At 35.2% G+C, this 24,139-nt stretch overlaps 1 protein-coding gene across 4 annotated transcripts in view; it reads right to left on the reverse strand.

Annotated features, from left to right (window-relative positions):
* CACNA2D3 (calcium voltage-gated channel auxiliary subunit alpha2delta 3) overlaps positions 1-24,139 on the reverse strand; it is a 470,721-nt gene that overhangs the window by 86,303 nt on the left and 360,279 nt on the right. For all 4 annotated transcript variants that reach the window (XR_012634269.1, XM_074914174.1, XM_074914173.1 and 1 more), the window contains 10 exons: positions 17,059-17,142; positions 10,838-10,909; positions 10,545-10,606; positions 8,604-8,671; positions 6,713-6,758; positions 6,462-6,559; positions 5,589-5,682; positions 3,833-3,928; positions 2,400-2,521; positions 1,744-1,824 (listed from right to left, as the gene is read on the reverse strand). Coding sequence is in view for 3 of the 4 variants with exons in the window: in XM_074914174.1 (XP_074770275.1) it covers positions 1,744-1,824; positions 2,400-2,521; positions 3,833-3,928; positions 5,589-5,682; positions 6,462-6,559; positions 6,713-6,758; positions 8,604-8,671; positions 10,545-10,606; positions 10,838-10,909; positions 17,059-17,142 (823 nt within the window). In the remaining variant the exon portion in view is untranslated. The remainder of the gene's footprint in view (positions 1-1,743; positions 1,825-2,399; positions 2,522-3,832; positions 3,929-5,588; positions 5,683-6,461; positions 6,560-6,712; positions 6,759-8,603; positions 8,672-10,544; positions 10,607-10,837; positions 10,910-17,058; positions 17,143-24,139) is intronic.

Genomic DNA, 24,139 nt, shown 5'->3' on the forward strand with positions numbered 1-24,139 from the left:
GAAGAGGCCTTCCTCCCCCCAGAAAAGATGAAAGCACACAACCATCCAAGAGGGAAGGGAAAAATTATTCAAAGCAAATTCTTAAAAATGCTTCATACTGAAAAAAAAATATAGCACATAGTTTCTAGTTTACAGAAATAAAAGTAAAAAAACACTGATGTGCTTCAGAATGTATATACATTGCTCATAATTTCACGGCATTATGCATTTACAGATATCATGGAAACATTTTACATGCTTTGGTATTAAAAATCTTTGAAGGCCCTGTCTTTAATTTAGATAGAAAACACGGGACCCAAGTAATTTTGCACGTTCAATATTAAATATAGTTACTGGGCACACGGAAGCAACATCTGACTCCTTTACAATTACTACTTAAAAAAAACCCCAAACCAAACCAAAGCTTGTTGACACAGTATTAGAGTTGGTTATGTGTGATACCGCCTCAAAGTCAACACTAAATTGTAAACACTACTGAGCAAAGAATACATTTCAGGATGCTTATTAACCCTACACATCATACAGCTGGTACTAAACTGCACAATAAGCCTTTTGCTAATTCCAAATGATGGAGCATCTTGGAAATAACATATCAACCTTCTCCATTGTACAGTGAAAATTCTTAATTACATCTTCAGCAGTTCGCAGATATCTGCATTGACATTAGTTTATAAAAGCTGTTTTATGCTTTAAGAGGAGTATGAAGTCATAATTAGGATTTCCTCTTATATTATGGAAGAGTTCAATAGGTTGTGAAGAATGTATTCACGCAAACTGGAGTCAGAAGGGCACCTACCTATTGACCGTATAAAAACTATTATTATCGGTGGAGATATTCTGTGTTTGAGGAAACAGATTAGAGATTTCCCAATTATCTGCCACATTCTTGCTCTTTCAGGATTACATTCACGGTATCTTACTGCATTTTAAATCATATTTTAAGTATGAAAAAAAAAAAGGTGGTTCTTGTTTTGTGCAGTAGGTACATAATTTTCCCTGAGACAAAAGAGCTTGATTTCTGGCATAACAACAATGAGACTTCTCTAAATTAAATCCTTCTTCAAAGCCAGTAACCACTGGGAACTAGAGAAAATTTTTCAGAAAAGCATCTGAACTTGACTGAGGAATGTCCAACAACTTAAAAATTAATTACTCTCATTTTTAAATCTGTATATTTTGTCTCTAATCTGTAGTTGTCAAACTTAACCTTTTAGTCTTTAGGTACTGTTATACTCTTGACTGATACACTTAGATCTTAGGTATTCAATTTATATACTCTAATCAAATCACATCTCTGATAATCTAGACAAAATGACCACTTTGTATAATTTGTTACAGGACAGGATTTTCAAACCTGAAGACTGGGTGGAACCTTTACACATCAGATAGTCCTTTCCTATATTGTCTTCACCTTAAAATAATATATTGTGATTTATGATGATAAAGAACTGTGTCTACTAAAAATTCTTTACTGATAATGGTTATTTCCATTGTCAAACTCCATAGCTTACATGGAGCTTAGAGAGTCAATTAATAAAGGATCAAGTTCTCAAGGAAAGGAGGCACTAAATGTTCTCTACACTAAGTCATTCAATTACATTTTATAGGCCCATCTTTCCCCCCTTTTCTCTTCTTAGAAGATCATATTTCTACATTTAATTCCTGCTAACCCAAAAGAGAAAGTGAGGAACTCATAAGCTGCTTTAACAAATTAATAAAACAAATAAACTACAACAATATTACCTGCAACAACTGGAGATTTTCTGTCATCCAAAAGTTGAATAGCAGTACTGGCTGTCACTACATTGCTTTTGTTTGCGGTTTCTGCAGGGTGTATTAAGAAAAAGAAAAATCAAATTGAAATAACATATCGCAGAATGAGGAAATTGAGCTTTTTTTCCTCTGGTTTGAAATAACAGTTCATGTAGATTTAGTTCTAGAAATAAGACAGCCAACATCATGTTCTGCATATGCACAGAACATACAGGCACTGCCATTTCAAAATTCCCCTGCATCCCAACACAAGCTTAAAAGACTGAAATGCATAATCTTTTTTTTTTTTGCCTTCTCTGCTAAAAGTGACGACAAAGATGTCAACTCGTAGAGCTTCTTATTAACGTGGATGCTTGCTCTATTGGACTTGTCTTGCTTAAAATACTAGGCTGTAAGTTCAACCTGTACAAACATTAGGAAAACTATTACATCACATCTTGTGGGTTCAGTTGGAGCCCTGTGAAAGATGCACCGGGTCAAAGGACCAGTAAATTAGCCACAAATTTCAATGCATATTTTAGATTAACATTTGAGATTGGCTACAGAGCCTGCTTAATACTGACATAATTGGAATATTTTCAGCATCATATATGGTTCAGCATTTAGACAATGACAAAATTATAGACCTGTACTAAATGGGATTGAATAGACAAAGCTCCCAGGTATTTGCTCAGCAGCTCTTCTGTACCAGAGTGGAAAATGGTCAGCATTAAAAATGTTCTCTTTATCTTCAGCTGTCAGGAAATCTCTTGAGAAAGAAGAGAGAAAGAAAATACTTGTTTGTTGCATGGCACACAATAGTTTCTAGCTTTGAAAGACAAGGAAAAACAAAATGCAACCTTTTCGGAAAGGAAATGGTTTGAGACAATTTTTCTAATACCATTTGTTCAACTTTAAGGGGTTAAATTTAGCCCCTAATAATTATTTGTGACACACTTGCAATTGTTTTTTTTTGTGAAGGATTGAAAAAGTACTAAAAAAATAGTGCCTCTAAGTACCACTAAAAACATTTGTACTGATGTATACAAACATAAATGCTTAGTCTAAAAAGTCTTTTTCTCTCAGCACAATGCAAGAACTGTGAACTGTACAAAGTGGAAAAGGCACTGGAGATTTGGTAGTTTGCTGCCACTGGCATTCACTCTTAAGTAATGAAAGAAAGTAATTTAACAGCCTACTTTCCAAATAATATGTAAGAGGTGGTAAAGGACAACTACCTGCTTTATTCTTCAATAATCTCATGGAATGTAGACAGAAGAAAGTTTGTGTCACTGAAAGGAGCAACTACGGTCTCCATGCTATTGTTCTGGTTTGCTGTCTGACTAACAAATTGCAGTGCTATTGATCTCATCTGTCAGGCTACTCACACTACAACAATCTTTTGTGGTCAGATAAGCATCATATCATTTTATATTCAATAAACTTAATTTATCATAAACACCAAGTGCATATTTTCTTTCACATTCAAAATGCATACAGATTTGCCTCACATTATCAAAAAATTGCCTGAAAAATTCATTAATTATGGGACCATATTTTATAGCTCTCCATTTTAAGAGACCTGCACCTCCACTAGATTACATCTTCTCCAAGCAAAATGGGAAACCCTTGAATGATGAGGTCTCCCAATTGCTCTTACACCCAGTCCAGTTCTGTCACTTGGCTTTAACACCAAAAAAATTTTCATAACAAAGATGCAAAATCCCTGAAAAAGCCTACAGATATTTGAGGTTAGATGGGATACTAAAAAAAAAATTAAAATATCATCAGCTGCAGATGTAGCATATTCACAATTCTGCTCTGACAAAGGTAGGTGTGAGGCTAACTCCAAGGGAGGGGCAGAAGGTAAATGTATGGGCTACAGGTGTAAAATAGCTCATTGTTCCAATTGTTCCAGTTGAAGAAATTATGTAAGAGATCCTATGAAATCTTTCTAACTTATGCTATGTATTTTAGTGCATCAGTGTAAAACCCTGGAAGAAAACGTAGACAGGGTTCCTAAAAATAAATTTTTTTCTTCTTTTCTTACATGGCTGCCAAGCATAGCTTTGTTACTTACTGATTAGTAAGCTGTTCTGGACCCACAAACAGGTTGATGCGGGATAGTCCAGTCCGTGTTCCAAGGAAGGCAACTTCCACTCCCTTGTCAGAGTTTCTGAAATAGAACAGAACACGAGCAACGATAATATTTCCAGACAGTAAACAGATAAAGTTATATTACTGGTCACAGAAAGTACAAGTGTACGCATTTTTGAGAAAGATAATATTTTAATTATAGTTCCCTTATTAATTTATTTTTTAAATGCTACTTTTTCATTGAAGTCACATGGGTTTTGGAACACATACAATGTAGAAATGCTATTTAGACCTAGAGTCACTAAAAAGTCAAAGACAGTAAATTTGGTAGGATTTGTGGGGAGGAATTACATGGAAGCCATGGAATAAAAACATGTGGCATAGCTATATACCAACTATTTAATAACCACTGGCACCCAGTTATTCAAGAATAATGCGCAAGAATTCCAGATCTTGCTCCCACATCATTCAATAATTCTGTGGTATATTTATGCTTAAAGTCATAGATGTGACTGTTGCTCAAGCAAGCAAAAACTGAGCTAGATTTAAAACAGCTAGCTCAGAGTAGCTGCCATCAGGTTAGGCTTTAGCCCAATTTAGGAAAAAAATGTGGCAAGTAGCTCAGGCTTAACTCTGTTGGTGCATTATCAGCACCAAGCTAGCTACCTTAAAATTAGTTCTCGCATGGCTACGAGAACCTCAGTCATATCACAAAACCAGGGACAATAGCCTTAGCCATCTTGCTGTCTCATACTTCATTCTTCAATAAATGGCCTGTCTCATTAGTGCAAGTCAGAATATGAAAGGGGATCAAAAGTCTCCCACTAGCATCCTCCTGCAGCTGTCTTTCTTGTGTTTAACAGATCTGTTATTGCATTGTGTAGGAGGATTCCATGACACGTTGTGCCTCTATGTAAATTCATCAATGTCTACAGTATATTAGCATGCAACAATTTCTTATCTTTATCTTCTAAGAGGAGCCTGGATAATCCTTAGTTTGATGAATCAGATCTTATCACGTTGATTTTACTTATTCAGTATGAGTATGTGCTTCACAGAAACATGGTTTTTTAATCAGCTTTTAAAAAATGGTTCAAATTTAGCAAAATTGGCATGATCTTCAGAATTGCCCTTCATCCACAGTATTTCATGCAAACTGCTAATCTTAACACTTATTTTCTCTAATGTATATAATAGAACACCTTAATACATCATAACATAGATGAATTAAGTAAAACATGTAAATTCTAAAAAGGAACAGCTACTCTCCCAATTATCTATAACAGGAACCTAGATCCCAGTTAGTTCTGGAAAACATACCAAACCAAACCAAACAAAACAAAAGGATTAAAGAAATTATTTTATCAGTGGTTTACCATATATAATTTATTCTGAGACAAATTACCAATTTCATGAATAATTTTGCTAAATTTTGCATTATATTTCTCAATTACTCTAAATGGTTTGTTAGAAATACTTGGAACTGTAAGCTGCAGTTAGCATACATTTTCATTAGTTATATCATGAAACCTGGGTAACCTTACAAGTAACCATCATGACATACACTGCAACATAAACACATAACACTGAACTCAAAATTGGTGGTACTCAGGATCAAATGGTTAAAATAATATTTTCATGCATATCAGGATCTGTTAGGTATTCCACCAGTTCACCAACATAACTATTAAAAATTCACCCATGACTGACACATAACGACTGACCCAAAGCTTGCTTACTCTGATTTATTTAATGCTAGACTGGTCCAATAAGCTTCAATTGGCGCACTCACGACTGCATCAAACAGAACTTCCTGGATCAATTCTTTATCACCTATTACAATATATTAAAAGCAGTAAACATACGTGCATACAGAGAGAATTCTTTTTAGATGACTAAACAATAATTTTTCACGCTGCACTATATTTTAGCTGTGATATCCATTTAAACTTTTTGCACTCTTAAGCATCTACTATGTAATATTACATGGTATTTTGCCACAATGCAGTTTTACATATATAATTTCATTGCACTAACAACAATTTTGGATTAAAAAGCAAAAAATAATTCTCCACGTCACACATTCATGTGCATATTATCTAATGCTCACATTTGCACATGACGTAAAACAATTAGGTCTACTAAGAGTCACAAAAGCTCTGCATCTCTGCAAATAGACAAAATATGCACTTATCCCTCTCAAATTTTTTAATTCTGCTTTGTAGTTCAGAAATGCTAATTGCATACACACTGTCCCTAAAATATTTATGAAATATCTGGCATATTCTTCAGAGGCATGATCCAAGGATTGATTCAGACCAATCCTGTTTAATTTATAAAACCAGATGGAGTGATAATATTGCATAGTATAGCTATAAAATCTGAACAGCAACTTGAACGTTTGGTTCAGGCTTATTGTTTACTAAAAGTCAGAATTTTGTATTGTCAATATCTTTATCAATACCCTGGAAAAAGCTCAAAACCAAATGAAATTCCAAAGTGACATCAGTCAAGCAATCCAATCTCGATTTAATACTGGTTAAACTAAGTAGCTTTGCATTTTGTAGAAACAGTAGAAAGGCTACTACCCACATATTTAACAAAATACTTGCATTGGAGCAATGGCTCTTTTCCTGTGAGGTAGCGTTTAATTGCTTCTAACTGAGTCATTTGACGGTGTTCAGGATGTAAGTCAGTGTTGCAATAGGACCTGTGAACACATTGTCAATACATTAAAATGTTAATATGTATAAGCATGATCTCTCTTTGTCTTTGAACATAAAGAACTGGGCTCAGCAAGCACAAACAGTATGAAACCCAGAAGGGTAACAGACACTGATTTCATGCTTTGTTTAAGGCTTACCATTCATCTGCTAAAGATACATCAGGGTGTTCTAAATCATGTAAACCTGTAACAGGAATAATAATGGGTTATTTAGGGAGCAGTCTGGGTAACAGATGGTTATTTACATACACTCCATAACATAAACCCTTCCTTCTTGGAAAGTGCATTATTACCACAGTGTAATAAATCACAGTAAACTATGTTCAAATACACTTTAGGGTCTAACAAACTGGCAAAAGCCAACTAAATGAGTTCTAAAACTGAAAAGGTAGGAAAAACTTTTTTTGTGCTGATATGTGTAACTCATACAAATAACTCACATGATATATTTGAAGTTTAGAAGAAAACTTGAGAAAACAAAACAAAACAAAACAAAACAGAATGGTAAAAGACACCTATTCATACTCTCTTGTTCTATTTGGCTAGTAAAGTTCTTTATGTTAAAATACATTCCTCTCATTTCACGAAAGTTGTTCTCTTTCTCTTCTAAAAGAGAAAAAAATCTTTAAAAAGAACAATTCCCTCAAAACAAGCACACAGCCCATGAACACAAACAACAATTTACAGGATCATTCAGAATAGGTTTATTGTACCAACAGGTCACACAAATGCTTGTAAATAAGAACTGTATCATTAGTTATATAGGACAATAAAAATGTACTTGGCAATTTTAAAAAGTCTTAAAACACTTATCAATAGACAATAAGCAAAGAGGGTTCAGAAGGCAGGGTCTGGGTTTGAACCCCCTGACTACATAATAAGCAATGATAGAGCTACAGTGAGTAAGGAAAGCAGGAAAGTCAAAACTAGAAGGATAATTATAGTCCTTGGGGAGGACAGTGAGGTGTCAATGACAGAAAATCAGTGAAGGCAAGAGTGGAAGAAAAGGAACAGTTAGTTATGGCTATGTTAATATGTCTGGTGATGCATATGGAAGAAAATATCAGACAGACTAGCCGAGATGTATGGCTGGACTAAAGAAAATAGGTGAGAGGCATCTTGGGAACAGTTTGGAGAGTAAGCAGCTCCATGTCTCCTGCTGCGTTTTCTATCTAGACATGTATTTGTTGTACAAGTGATTCAAACTTTAAAGCATTTTTTTTACATCTCTACCGGGTACAGGAACATATTCATGTCTGAAATACATCTGAGCAACAAAGACCCGAAGAAATTAACTATTTTGTTTGTTATCGCTGACAAAACAAGTAGCATAATTGGACATAGAGACTTAAGCATAAAATCAGAAAGCATTCCTCTGTCAAAACATTTTTTGCTCAGCAACTGCTAAAATTTCTCAGTCCTCTCTTCACTCTTCTGAAATGCCTCTGCTCTTCCTTCATCTTCAGGAACCTTTGCTTCCGATCTTGTTGCCAAACAACTTTATCACCACTTGCAGCTGACTCCTCCAGTCATTTTAATTGTGGACTTATCAAAAAGTAAAACCATAAAGAAAGAACTGTACTTCCCCTGGTTACTTCTACTGTTGCTATAAAAATGCAAAATGTAAATCCCTGTAGACAATGCCCAAAGTATTTATAGCTCTGAAAGATTTCATAATGTGTAGTCTGTGAACAAAAAAGCATAGCCACTACAGTGCTTCTAGTGGTTACTTCATTCAGAAAACACCACAAATAATTAACATTGGACCCTGAGTGACTCTGCAACATTAAGAAAGGAAGAGGGAAGATGATCCCCATCTAAAGAAGATTCACAAACAGTCTATCATTAATATAAATGAAGTAAAAAATCAAATGAAGTAAAAGATAGTTAAACAAACAAACAAACAAACAAACGAGAAATTTAAAAAAGCTAATTCCCTTATGGAATCTGCAGACAAACAGAAGCTTCAGGTCTACCAAATCAACAATAAAACTACTGTGTAAGCAACATGAGAAGGTGGGTATCTTACCTTCTTCTACAGTTACGTTCCCTCTGAAGAAATATTTTCCATGTCCTCTAGAGAGAGCCACACCTAAACTGTGCAGAGAAATAAAGCAGACCTTGAAATCTGTGAGACAAACAATAACAGACATTCAGAGCTATTTTCATTTCCAACATTTCCAGCTAGTGTACAATGATTAACTTTAAAACGGTTTGTTTCCAAATCCTCACTGCTCATATTTATTGTTCAACTAGCTGCTTCAATGCTGTTTCAGTTCTGATGTGCCTGCAACAATCAGCTATATTTATGTGTGCTTAGAAGTGCAGTAAACCATTATTCTCTGGCAAACTAATAAACAGGCCCTCTAAGCTCACTGCTGTTCACCCAGCATGAGATTTCTTCAGCTGAGCCTTGAACATGCCCATGGCCTTACAATGAAGGAGACAATCTTTTGTAAATCAGACTAAGCTGTTGAGAAACTACATAAGTGCGGGAATCAATGGAGCTACTGAGAGGGAAAGTATTTCATATGTGACAACAGCACCATGACTCCTCTTGGACTAATTTTTCTGTGATTCATATTTTTAGCTACTTTAACTTATTTGCATTGACTTCAGCTTCATAAACTCTCAACAGTTACATACCCAGTTTTGGTTTGGTTTTCAGTCTACCATTTAAAGTATTCATGTTTAACGAACTGGCTGGGGGATCCCATGCCTCTTCCTACCGAACACATACACAGAACACCATCTGGCATTCATTCATTCAAGGGGATTGTATCAGGCTAGGAACCTGCCGGTAACCAGTAAGACTGAAAATGAGTGGGCTGATACTTTAAGTATATGTAGAGGCACCAACTCCAAGAGCACATATGCTGCAATCAACAGCTTAACCTGGAAATGAGCTGAGCAGTAAAAAACTTTGACATTACAGCGTGTGCTTTAATAAATGTTGCCCCTGCTGTCTTCTTGAATCTATACCCCTACCCATCAAAACTAGATACAGACCATGCTGAAAAAGACAGGACATTTTTCCTAATACATTTTTGTCCTTAGAATCAAAACTCGCACTGCATCCATATATGTAACCCCATATCTGTTTATGGGTAACGGGTAAGAAACAGTGCCACAGGAAAAAAAAAAACAAACAAACAACAAGCAGAAAACAACCGGCTAACAACAACAAACACACAAAATAAAAACAAAGCAAAAATTTTACCACCCATGTGCAAATTTTAACAAGAATAAACACATGCATTAGATATCAGAGAAATATGTCTATATTTTCTCTATGTGGAAATGTAGCTCAAGTTCTGTGAAATGGTTCCACTGAAGAAAATTTCAGTTGAGTATTGCAACTATCAGCCTTTTGCTTTACGCATAATGTACAGTTAGTATTCTTTTATTAATGGATTATTTCTAATTCAAATATGAGCATTTTTAAAGTGACTTCCTATCTTTCTTTTCTTTTTTTTCTTCCTCCTAAGACGCATGCCAAAATAACATAGCTGACTTACTCAGTTTTAGTTATACAAATACACCAAAGGTAGTTCAGAGAAACAAAATATCCAAACCTCAAATTGGAAGTGAAATACTATCTCATTTTACATTACATTTTTGTTGTGGAAAAAAATGAAAATGGGGCTCAATATGTAGTTACTTAAATGGATTATAGTATTTATAGCTCTCCAAGTATTTGCGAAAGCCTTTCGTTCAATGTAAACCTCAAGTGAATATTTTTTTAATGAAATGTAAGCCATGACAAACACTGTGAGTTTGCACAAACTTTCCATCCCTGGAAAAGCTGAAAGGAATGCTGGTAGGCTCCTTTTCCTTGCTATTTTCAGCACTGTCCAAGGATATTTCATTGTCAACTTTTACTGATGAGTTTTTAATGAGTTCACAAGCTCTGTACAAACGCAAATCCAATGAGTCTGATGAAATGTCCATTTATTATGGTCAGCTCTACCTGAATGGAGTACCCTTGATGTCTGTATAATAGTAGTCATTTGTCATCACCAACACCCGCTTCTAGATTCAGAAGAAAAAAGTCAGAATGGGAAGGGGGGGAAGAAGTTAGTTTGCTATAAGAAATGTATAAAACATCAAGTGATTAGTCACTGATAAAATTAAAAGCAAGGTTTACATCCAGTGAGTGAAAAAAAATACTGCAGTGAATCATATTTATGGCAATCTTAAAAACTGTTAAAAAATTAACTACTTTCTTTGTACTTAGTTGGAATAATATTTTATACATTGTACCCCTTTGTCCACTGTTTTCTTCACTTCCATGGAGAATTTCCCTGTTTTCCGATTCACCATTGCATTTCGGAGCTGAAATGAAGGAAATGTGTGTCAATTCTTTTATTTGCATTTTTTGTAATTCTTTCAACTCTGAGCTCTCCGGTACACCTATTTGGCCTAAGTATTTGCCTAATTTTCTTCATTTCTTCATTTTCAGTAGTTCTACTACACACTAAACAACCTTAGAGATTTTATTATTGAGTGTATAAGCCAAGACTACTGCTGCACAACTTTAGGCAAGTTGCTGAGGTACATAAAATAGGAGCTCTCAGCATCCTTCATAGTAAAATAGTTCTTTGTGTAGTAATCTGGATCTTACGTGGGACAAACTGTGTAATTGATTATTATTTTGCAGTTAGTGCATAGGAAGATAAGGAGTAGGTTCCCAGCCAGATTTAGCTGAAGTTAGACCAGGGCTCAATGTTTAAATACATCAATAATTATACATATAATTACAAAGCAAAAGAGAGAAAACCCCACTATTCATTCTTCTGCTTTATACTCTAAATTGGGCTGCATCCTAAACTAGTACGAGAAAGTGCATTCTAACTGCATCAGAAATTAGAACTAGCAAAGAATGACAGCCCATTTGATCAGCAACCTGTTTCAATGGGAACTCACAGCTGCAGTGCTCTGAGATTCCCTCTGTTGTCCATTGGTGTCCAGGCACTCCTTGCAAAGTAATAAATTTTCTCTCTGTAATGTAAGGCCTGGTTCAGACACAGCTTTAAGAATTGGCCTGGATCTCTCCCTCTCAAAGTCATCCAAGAGACTTTTTAAATCCCCTTCAAAAATAGGTTTCATTATTATAGAAACCAAAAACTCAAAGCAGCTAGGGAAAACAGAAAACGAAGGAAAAAGGGTTTATATACAATGATTTACCTGCTGCTCTGCAAGTTAAATTTGTTACTTTTTAGATTATCACAAACACTGTTTTTCAGTAACTTTATTCTAGCCTCTACATGAGCTGCAGGCTCCCAAATCTGTGCTGCAAAGTCCTTTATCCATCACCTCTAAAAGGTCTTCCCTTAGTACAGCTATTTTCTCCCTAGGAAAGAGCCTTCTTCCCACAGTACACCAGCTGACACAGCCTCTCTCTTAGGTCAACATGCCCTGATGATGAAAAGGAGAGTGAAAAAAACCCCCAACATCTATTGTCTCCCAGGTCTAAAAGCCAAAATGACCTGCAGCATCCCTGACGATGAATGCACGCTACCCTGAGACAGCTAGTCTGACAGCAGTGTCTCTGGGCTGAAACTGAAGAATGACAAGACATGGCTTTTCAGCAGTCCTCAGCCTCAGTGTCTTGAATTTGCCTATTTAACAGTTCATGAGTTTAGAGAAGAAATAAGTTACTGTTTAGCAGGTATACCATCCATATAAGGAAGTAATTTATTTGGATGCTCTTAGATTTAAAAATGGAAGAAACAGCTTCTTTTGCTTGTATTTTTAATTAATGGCACAGATGCAAAAAGTGTTAAGTGGTTGCTTCAGGATATCTTCAATTACAAAATTGCTATACTTGTGGGATTTTTTGTGGTAAGAAGCACCTATAAATCTTTCGCAGCTGTAATTTTCATTACAATAGGAAAATGTCATGATCACCAACCAATTCCCCTCCCTCTTGAGGGATATTGAAAATGCAGACTAATATTGACAAAATGAGCATTTTTATGTCTCTTCTATTGTTCATCTATCTGAACACAATTTTGGACATCTCGCTGAATAAATATCTCCTGTTCTCTAGTACCTCATGCCAACCTGGGCAATTCAGTCAGATTTTAATGAAACCTTGTGAAGGTGGTCATATCAATGCACTCTGCAGGCTTTTTGAGTTACTGTGGAGTGAAAATAGAATGACCAAACTTGCCAGTGAAATATCTGGTTTTGTTCTCTTGAACAAGTTGAGCATGGCTGACCTATCAAAGGCTACAAACTTTGCAGCTCTTTAAATTTAATTCTAGGGCATCTAGATTTGAATTAACAGTCTTACTCTTCTGTCACTGAGTGTAAAAGAATAATTTTTAGCTGGAGGCATGTATAAAATAAAGCATATATTTTACTGTAGATTTTTTTTTAACAATACATAATAGGCAATTCTGGAAATAGTTTCCCATTTTAAGTTTTGTGGTTTTGGACTTGGAGAGCTGGTCCTAATTAACCATCTACTTTCTAACATTTACAGAACAGTTCCATTTATCTTTAACATGGTTTTCATTTTTTTCCTATTGGTGCCTGCAGTTGTCTAAGACCCATTCCTCCCACAAGCCTCAGGCAAGTCATAGATTTACTAAAAGGGCCTCCAAACTCTCAGTAGTGTTTAAGATCAAGTCTGCATGTGGGATTTAGAGTTTTACTTTTCTTCTTTTTTTTTTTTTTTTTAATTTTGTTTGCTGTGATTACATTTCTTGGCTTTGTAATCTGGTTTCTCGGCTCTTCTGCATTTTCATCTCCCTCCTCAAATGCATAAAATAAGTACTGCCTCAGTTGGCTTCAAGCCCCAAAACATTCATTCATGGTCTTTTTTATTTGGAAAAAAATATTTCATTCAGCTAGAAATTATAATAAAAGAATTTTAAGAAGTGAGCTAATGAGAAAAAGGTTTCTGTCCAAATTGAAACTTCTTGTCTTTGGGACTGCATATTCCCAAACTTTGCTGGAACACACGGTTAGTTTAATAAGCTGATGCTAAGATTTCTATTTCTAATAAAATGCAGTAACAGCAAGATAGCAGGTACGGTTAATGTGGAAAATTGACCGATGAATATAAACTTACACCAAATCTATTTCATGGTGAAAAAAATTCTAACCTCAATTCTGCCACCTTTTCCTTATTGGATGACTAGAGAAAACCTATTACTTCACCTCTTCAGGGTAATATGCATTATTACTCCTTCAAGTAAATACCTCCCAATCAATTGCTAACAACTCAGCTTCACTGCTATAGCATGAGATCATTCTGTATTCTTGGAAAACTACGTAACCATTAAATTAATGTGGTAAAAAGTAAGAAAATGTCTTAATCAACTTCCATATAAGTGTTTCACGGGAGAAAAAAATATACTAGTAGTTCTCTGTGTTATTAAAAACAGTTATATGAATACATTAATTCTTTCCCTCTACAGTTGAATAAACAATGCTTTACTACTCAAGCTTGCAAAAAATCAAGAACATCAATTCCAAGGTTTTGGGTGAAGCAGAGCTACATGTAGCTTTCAAATCAGTAAGTTATTTCACAAAGTTTTAAGGCTCCTACAGAATATTAGTTACCATTTTCACTCAAAAATAACAATATTAAGGAATTGCCTATTACAAAAAATCAATAAAAATAACACACATTTTGGACACTCATTCAGATCCTCACATCAAAGAAGCTGCATAAAGAGATGAATTTCATTACAATAATCTACAGAAATTCCTTCAAATTTCATTCTCATTCTAGGTCTAATGCTAATAATGACTCTGCCTGTAGCTCCAATATTACTTTATTTCATAACTCCTCCTTTATTTTTCTATTAGTATTTCTGACCACCAGCCCCTCTGAAGGTAACATGGTATAAATGACTTACATATTTCACACAAACAGAAAAAACTTGTAATGATATACCAGGTTTGCTTTTTTAAATAGCTGTAAAAATATTACTTGTTTGACATTGTATTTTTTCCTATTTACATATTTGCATGAAGGTCTCCACTTGTGTGTGACATTGATGAAGTATGAGGACAACATTTGGAATGTTAATACAACTGCTGTTTTTTTCAGATAACACTTGTCAATAATCACCAAAGAGTAGATGTGTCAGCTTTTTTACAAAACCTATCTGCTGGGGGGATTATTTATCAAAGAATGCCTCCATATTCAGGCATGCACTGGTGAATTACTAGCATTGATAGATGGCGGTCATTCAAGGAAGTCACTACAACACACCTGTACTGTACGTGAGTGAAAATTGTTTTTATTGCTGCTCCAAAGCTACAACAAAATATGTAGAGGTTTTTCTATTATGTATTAAATATTTATCAAAATTAATTTCACTTAGGATTTATCTATTTTTTTACTCTTAAATATTGGGCAGTGGACCTGGATCTTTTCTAAAAAGGTAATGCTCACTTTAGTCTATTTGTAATGTAGATTAACTTCTTCTCTCCTTCAAAAGATGAAACTACTGGAAAGGCTGCTTGTTTCTATGTTACAATTGAGAAATATTTTTTCACAAACTTTTTAAGTGAAAGATTCGGATAAAATGTATGTATGTATCTTTCATCAACTGTGAATAAACTTTCTGCAGCCTATGGACAGACAAAACTTATTTTTTGCTAGAAATTTTCTGAAAAAGTGACAGAGCTTAGGGGTCTCAAAAAAGGAAATACTTAGAAAAGCTGAATCTGTACTTTTTCCTTTCATGTGTATGCAGATAGAATCTCAATTCTAAATAAAATATAATTTTCAATGTCATAGAAATAGTTCAGTGTTACATTAACTGAACCACTGAATTTCTACTAAGATATATTTTAAAATGAGAGATTAGAATGGTAAAAATTAAGCAGAGAAAGTACTGGAAGAAATAAAAAGGAAAAAAACCAAACCAAAACAAAGAAATAATAAGAAAAAGTCATGAAGGTTTAAAAGCAGTATTTAACTACAGCAATAACATTTGAAAGGAAAGAGGAAATTTTAAAAGGTCATTTGCAGAGGAACTGGTTGAGTAGTATGTGATCAAAGATAAGAGAAAAGGCAAGGTATAAAGTATGAAGTCAGCGCGATTGCCAAGATTGTAGAAGGTTGCTACAGTGTATGAAAATCTAATGAGAAAGCCTTAAATAGTATATGCATAGAAAACTCCACAAAGCTATGCAAGAAACATTAAAAAAAGTTTTAGTGTGTACACCAACACAAAACTTTAAATAAGGAAGTAAGATTGCCTCCTAGGAGAGGATGAGGACGATCTATCACCTGATGAAACAGACGCTGCTTAAAATATAAATTAACTGTTTCACTATTCACAAAGGGGGTGGAGAGAGGGACAAATGCAAGATATATATTTTGTAAGACAGAAAGAAAATACAGACTTATGTCAGAACAGGGATCAAGAAATTAGTACATCTGAAGACTGACAAGACTCCAGGGGCAGTTGTACGTGATCCATCCCAGATTTCGTAAGGACATGACAAAGTAAATATGGAAACCTTCAGTGGATATATTCAAAACTTCTCTGGAAAAGTAGAGGTATGAGGGACTTCAGAGAATCTAACACAGTACTGATATTTGAGAAGGGATTGAGGAGACATCTATGAAAAATACAGACATGCAGTCGTGACTTTGGCAGTAGGGAACTTATGGGAAAAACTAAATTACAGGACAGAAAGGGGAACACCTGGAAAGTTACGATTTAATTAAGGACAGTCAGCATGGATTCACACAAAACGAATCATGTCTAACAAATCAGATTTATTGAGGAAGTAACAGAAAGACCAGACAAAGGTTAAGCCATGGACATAAGGAAAGCTTTTGATACAGTACTGCAGAAAAGGCTAAGCCTGCAAGGTAAGAACGAATAAGACAAAGAGTGAACTACAGAGTAGATGCAGTACTAAAAAATTAGTTTAACGGAAAGGACTGTGTGCATAACAGCTGATAGACATAGAATGCATGCTTCTGCAGCTACCCATATGTCTGAAATTAGGAGTTTGGAGTGAATATGTGCTCTGAACAGAGGTCAAAGAATCCAATTTTGTTTATTCGTCTGATGTTTTTTTATTTTTTGCATTAAGGAAAACAGTTCTCATTACTTCCATTAAGGAAAGAAGGATCTCATGGAGAGAGGTTAAACCTATTCCTTCATTTCTGAGTTTCAGCAGTTGTCCGGGCCAGCCCTAAAGAGATTTTCTATTCCCTTTTCTAGCACTGTATTTGCTATCCAGCAAAAATACATGATGTGATGTGTGGAGAATGCAAGGGTGATGAGTTTTACCAAAGATACAGAGTCTGTGTTTGTGGTATATGCATATGTAAGGAAGAATCAATACAAAACAGTTATAAAATTCTGAATGAAGTAAAAGAACCTATTGTCCTTCCCTTCCTGAGAGCAGTCAGGTGGCCTCTCTAATGACTACTTAGTTTCCAGGTACAGTAATGGCATGCAATGTCTTCTGACAGGGTTTTCAAACACATCACTTACCACATCATCTCTGTCTTCCCACTCGACCTCAGAAAGATCCACACTACTGTAGTTGGGCTTTCTTCGTTTCTTCCCCTCTTCATACTGGCATAAAAAAGGTGACACATTTAGCACATCCTGTTTTATTTCCACAAAGACTTTGTATCAGAAGATTTTAAAAATTTGCTGGATGCGTGCTGACTGTATGCAATACACATAAAAGAAGGTAGCTTAATTCATACAAAGTATACCACGCTGCTGCATAAAAGTTGTCTGTGAATTAAAAACCTACATTATTTGCATCATTTCTTGCCATGATACAAAGCTTTTCTTGATGGACACCCTGGGAAGTCAAAGTCAGCAGTTGCACCTTCTTCTCCCCATATGGAAAATACATGAAACCTTGATCTTGTAGTTTATGTTAAATGTCTCAAACCAGCTCTCTCAGCTGTACAGGAAGATATATTTGCTATAACCTTATCAACAAAATGTTTACTCATTTCTCTTTAAACAAGATAAGATGCAAGTCTTGGGAAGTATGGTGTTAACATTTGCAGATACTACATTTTATCTACAACTTCATGGGGGAAAAGTAATATACTAATAATGATAATTTACAGGTTTTTATCACTAGTCGCTGTTACATTGTAAATCGCACATTTAAAATAAACATTCTAGTGACAAATTGATTTGACACCAAGATGTTTATAACATAGGAAATTCTGCCCTCTGCTGAACATTCAAAATCAGAGACCCTATTAGCGTAAGAACAAAAACCTTGCTCAGTGGAAGAACAAAAAAGTATTTAGGAAGATCTGTGAACAAAGAACCTCACTGATTAAGAAAAATTATAAGAACAATTGAAAAAAAAAAATTTGGGAGAGGATCGGCATAATGTGAAATCTGGTCTTCTTTACAATGCATAGTAATGGGAGGAAAAACCACAAGTCTTTCAATGAAGTATGACAGGAGACATTGGGATACTGTGAAAAATCCTCCAATTGCTTCTGTGACTCACCAACAGCACCAGAGAAGGATAGAAAATGTACCTGGAAGCAGTATATATAGTTGACTCTCCTCCCTCAGGGCAGGACCAACTATACCATAAACCAAACCTGTCAGTGCTTGAGACAGCAAATTCATCACTGGGGCCAGTGGTGCAGAAACCTTCAATCACATTCTGCAGATTACAGAGAGACTAGAGGCCAAAGAAAAACTTGCTCTCAGAGCATTAAGAAGGTTATTCCCTTCCTGACTTTTTCCTCTCTAAATTAAAAGATTCTCATGTGAATCCCACAGCTGCTTTTGTAGACCACAGTATTTTAAAATAGGCATGACAAAATCTTCCTGAAGAACAGCAAGCTTTAAGAAATATTGATTATTGGATCATAACAACAAAGAGATTTTGGGATATTGGTAGCAGAGGCTTCACTGAACCTCAATTTTTGCTCATAATAACTTGGATACTCCAATTATTTATACAGATGATTCTTTTGGGAAACTATGCGGGATTAAACCATGAATTAATTATCATTCTTCTTTTGAATATAAAAAAATCAGAGCAACTCTGTTGGTGTAACTCTTAGACTACATTCTGAGAATTCGTGCAAATGCAACTGTAGACTACTTTCACATGCTGTTCTTGCCCCTCTGCTAGAAGCTACCATTCTTGTAACAACAAGGTTATCTACTTCGAGGCTAATGCTATTCAACAGACAGGTAGAGAGATGTAAAGAATTTCTGCTTTCAGCACATGCTTATACACTGGACTGTGAATTCAAGCAGTTCAATGCTATGATTAATTCTTGCTATGTGATTGCTCTGATAGCCAAGGAGATAACTATACCCAAATACTGAAGTACAAAATTTGCAGCCAATGTAGTTAAATCTCACAAGAATAAAATATGAGTGGATAATGTCCACTTCATTAGTAGGGGTTGATTTTTGTACCTGTTTTGCAAGCCTTTCAATATTATCTTCAATCTTGACAAGGAATAACTATGTCTACTTTGTGTGGCTGCACCAACTAACCAAGCATATCTTTGATCTGATTTAGTCATTCTAGTATAGAAACTGTTAAAGTCAAACTCTGAAATACTGAGAGCTAAGAAGTGTTATGCAGAAGTTAGCTGGGATCATTTGAGTAGAGCAAACAGCTCCTGCATTGGTTCCAATGTTTAATTACATCCTTACCCACAGATGTTGAAGAGCTTCTGGCCTATACTGCATTCCCAGACACATGTGCAAATCCTTACCTATGACAATAGAAGTTGATCTTGTGTGTCTGACAGCAGAAGTAGACTTCAAACATAAGGCAAAGTATTTGCATCGTATTGATTATGGGGTTTGTATTTATTTTAATAATATAGATTCCACACCTTGCACTCAAAGAGCAAAACAATATCCAAAAGGAATCAAATGAAGAGATGGATAAAACTTTCAGAGTTCTGCAGCAAACCTAGAATTAGAAGCTTTCATATCTTAAAAATTCAGATAAGATGAGACAAAGCCAAAACCTCAACGCTCAAGCAAGGGTTAGGCTCTATAAGAACTCAAAGGAATGGAAAGTGAAGTTCTTAAACGCATTTAGGACAGGAACTAATGAAGTATTGAGATGTCTAACCCTTCATTCATCTCTTACAGTTTAGGGGCTACTGTTTAATTGGCTACACAGGAATTCAGTAAGTGAAGAGTAGATTTATGTTACAGTTCAGGAAAGGATGGCAGAGAAAACAAAAACCAACTTCCAGCAAGAACAGGATACCAAAATATAGCAATTACTCGTGCATCTGGGTAACTTTGCTTACAAATCTAATCTTCATTAAGATATTACCTTATTTTCATCAGTAAATTTACACATCTTTATGTAACTAAGGCCTAAAACATAAATGCAAGTAGGTCAGATATAAAATACTTCATAACACTACTGTTCAATTGGCCATTCTTCTCTAGATTCTTTCTAGTTTTATTGCTTACCTAATTTCTTAGTAAGTTATTCATGGACATAGAAGCAATTCCCCAGGTTTTAAAAATGGCATTCATCTATATCATTTTCTCTGGTAGCAAACCTAATCTAACTTTTTATCTCTGAGACTCCTGGGTGAAGTATAAAATACTGATTGAAGGCTGAAGCCAAACCCATCTGCAAGATTACTATAAAGCATTGAAACAAATTATTAAAGGACCCACTGGGAAAGACAGAAACGAGGAGCTTTACCAGATTAATCTGATTTAAGTGTGTGAGGAAAAGAGCTAGATTTAAATTGTGTGCTGTTAATCTACTTTGGCCAGTATAAAATGTATGGTGATATATAGTAGTTAACCCATGGGGAAAAAAAAAAACCCTGATAATTTTTTAATATCTGGTCTGAAATACAAGAATCTTTTAGTCTGCTCAAAACTATGATAGCTCCAACATATTTTTGTTTGTGGAAAGAACACAGGAAATTATTTTGTTTGGTAATCAGAATGAGTTTTATCTTACTCAGTATCTTTTATTTGAGGCTTGGCCAAACTCTTATAGCACTGGGTGATTCAAACAACATGTGATGTGTACTGTTTAAAGACTGAATCACATTTTTTCACCACCCCATATACAACCATTTACATGTGCCATTATTAAACTCTTTGCTTTGATTTTTATTTTTTTTTTTTAACACAAGCAGTCCTAAACCATCTGCATTGAATATGACCTGCCACGTGTTTATAAAGCCAGAGTGTAGCAATCTGATCATGGAGGGAGCAAGCTACATCTTAACAGCTGCAAGCCTTGGGTCTAAGGTGATTGGAATTTCTCAGACGTGCTCCATCTGGATAATGGGAAGGTAGGAGAGTAAGTTGCTGTGATAGCAGCCTTGGAAGCATCAATAGATTTTAGCAAACTTGCTTAGCCACACTTGTGGAATTATCTGGGAGAAAATATTGTAGCAAGAAAGTATATACTAAACAACCAAAAGCTAGAGATGTAAAATAATTTCAAGGGAAACCTCTTCCTTGCCAAACTACTATCCTATGTACAAAAGTAAGGAAAATTCATCCAATTTTGAAGCATAGTATCAAGTTTCATATTTTTTGATTAATACTTCAAAATGAGGATAATGTATTACTCTAAACAGGATTTGAGAATGATCCCAGTTTGTTTGTTTAGAGGAGACAAGCCTGAACATATGGAAATACATTTTGTTGAGCTTGAATTCTACATAAATACACAATACAATTGCATGAATAACTGTAACTTACATTAAGCCATTCTGTAAAGGTATTCTTGTCTACAAAGTTCAATAGGAAAGGTTGAATGAACAAATATCAGAGAAAAAGTATCATTAACTAAAATGACACTTTTCCATACAGTTTTAAATAAATAGACAGAGACTGAATACACTGTCATTATTGCAGTTCCCTGATCTGGCCAGTTATTCAGCTATCTCCCTTCTCTAAGATTCTGAACACTAATGCTACCACTTATTTATTGCCTAGTGTAGATCTCATTGACATAATGCAAAGACCACAGCTGTTTGAATGGAAACTTCATTGAGCCTGACTTTACATGGTCAATGCAATGGTTGATACTGAGACCTTTACCAGCTACCCATCTTAGCATAAACTGCTATTGAGTCACACCATTCATTATTGATGTGACTCCAAGGGGAAAGCTCAGTTTGCACCAACTTTAGGAGCAGAATCATCTGTTTCTTTCACCAGTCCTTCAAATGTGTCGTCTTTTCTCTTTGCACAGAATAAGGCAGGAGTAATTGCTGCTTCCTTTCCTGGCTGCAAAGGGGGGTATGTCCCCGAATGAGGCACATCTGCAAAAAGAGCCATACCACTCTGCTAAGTAAACGTGCACAGAAAGGAAGGGGAGGGAGGCACTTCCCTCCTACTTTTCAGCAAGGATTGTAATGATTCCAAACTGCAAATTACTTTAAATATGAATTAAGTCCTTCAACATCAGTCCATTAATAAAACAATACTTCTGTCATAAAATGCTTAGCATTTAAATACTATGAGACAAAGACAAGGTAATGGAAAATACGGTTGGAAAGTTGTGAGAAGACAGGGGAAGAGATCACTTGAGTAAACTGATTTATACTCTGACATTAAAAACAAAACAAAACAAAACAAAAAACACCCCAACCAAAACCCAAGAAATCCCAGTAGTGAAAAATTCCCTTCACTGCTTCACCTGCATATGTAACACCATCCGCAGTGACTAAGCTTTCATTCAGTATGTGCTACATAGCTCCAAAATATTCTTCCTGGGGCTACATGTGAAGCAGCATCCTGTCTCAATGTAAATCACTACAGCTTGACTTTTAAGATCTATATTTGATTTGGATTTTTTTTCCTGCTCACATGACCTTGATTTATCTTTTGTGATACTTTTATTTAATGATTTGCATCTACTTTGCGGCCTTAAATGATCTTTCAATTATCTACCCTTAATCTTGAATTTGTAGAACACATAGGTGTCCAGTTAAAACCAAAGTTGCCTTCTATACAAAGCTCCTTCTCTTTAATATTTAAAAAAGTAATATCTTGATTTTCTTAGGAAAATAGGAAGAACAACTTCCTTTTCCAAAGAGAGATTTTCATGACAAGCCTATTATTTAAAATGTTAATCCAGAAGTTCCTAGATTATGGTTGGCAGTAAAAAATGGTTATTTTGGACTGATTTTTCATGCCAGATGGCAGTGAAAAACTGCCACACTATAAAAATTTGCAGAAATACTGCAGAGACAAGCTGACAACAGGAGCCATGCCATTTGCTAGGGAAAAGAGAATAATGCAATTCTAAGTTTCTGGGCGGAGAAAAAGTAGGAATAATTAGATGTACCACGTACACAATAGAACCCTCTAGCAAAGTAACAGAAGAAAATAATCCTTGGGACACACGTTAAATTATTCTGTCTACTTACACTCATAATATGTTTGCATTACAAATGGTGCAGCAATGTTTAAACTCATGAAACAAACCATGGAAATATACAGGGTGAAGCAAAAGCAAATACAAAACCTGATTTAAATCACACACGTATACACTGGACAAAGAGTATATCAGCTGAGCTCACTTTTTCAGGTGGATTTCAGTTGATGAGCAATGCGACATGTATGTGATTTACTCCACTGAAAAAAAACCCCCTCCATTTAGGATTGTATTTGCATTCTCAGGACCTTATCATTTGGGATTATGTAAAACTGGCAGCTGCTTATAATTATTTGGAGTTTGCGTAGAAATAATTAAAAACATCTGCCTTTATCTTAATACTACCAGACTTAAACCCATGAGCTCAGTTATACCTAACTTCAAAGCTGAAAGCAAAGAATAAAAGCTTCACATATTGCTAACAAATTTTCAGTGATTCATTTATATGTACAACCAGTTATTCAACAGTCTTCAAACCTTTAATTATCTTTTAAATATATGTAATTTTGCACTTCTAATTAGATAGCAATTTAATGCTCTCACAGGGATTCAGATGGGCTGTCTTTTTTGAAATGTAAACTCCAATAGGAATAATCATTGGCATTCAAGTGATTGAATTCTTCAGTTATTTAAATGAACGTGAGGCATTTACACTGTTCAAATCATTTAAATATTCTGCTGTCAGCTACAGCTGTAGAATTTTATGGAGTCGCTGAATAAAGCAAGGGTAAGTGTAGGTTATCTTACGTTCCAGGCGGGACTCCCCAGAGAGAAATGAGATTTGCTGCTTATGAAAGGCTAACACTGCTTAAGTGGGGCATTAATGTTTCCCCTGAGACTTGGATTTCTCTGTTTTTCTATATTAGGAGAAACAAATTTTCCCAGAATTTACAGCTACAAAAGTCTTAATACGGATCTAGCAATCTTTAAATACTCTAGGTCCTCTAGCTTAATATGTTCTATCGTGACAGTCAACATTCTAAGTTTAAAATGGTAATTTACTCAGGAAGCTAAACCACCAATATATTGCAGTGAGGGTATTGATGTGCATAATTTTAAAGAAAGCAATGTATCAGTTGAATTGGCTTACTGATAAAAATATTCATATATAGCCATTCAAAAAATCACTATTACTAGCCTTCCAGAGCTTATAGCAAGAGTATGAATATATGCCTTAAA

The sequence above is a fragment of the Athene noctua genome, chromosome 10, assembly GCF_965140245.1.
Source record: "Athene noctua chromosome 10, bAthNoc1.hap1.1, whole genome shotgun sequence".
NCBI lineage: Eukaryota > Metazoa > Chordata > Aves > Strigiformes > Strigidae > Athene > Athene noctua.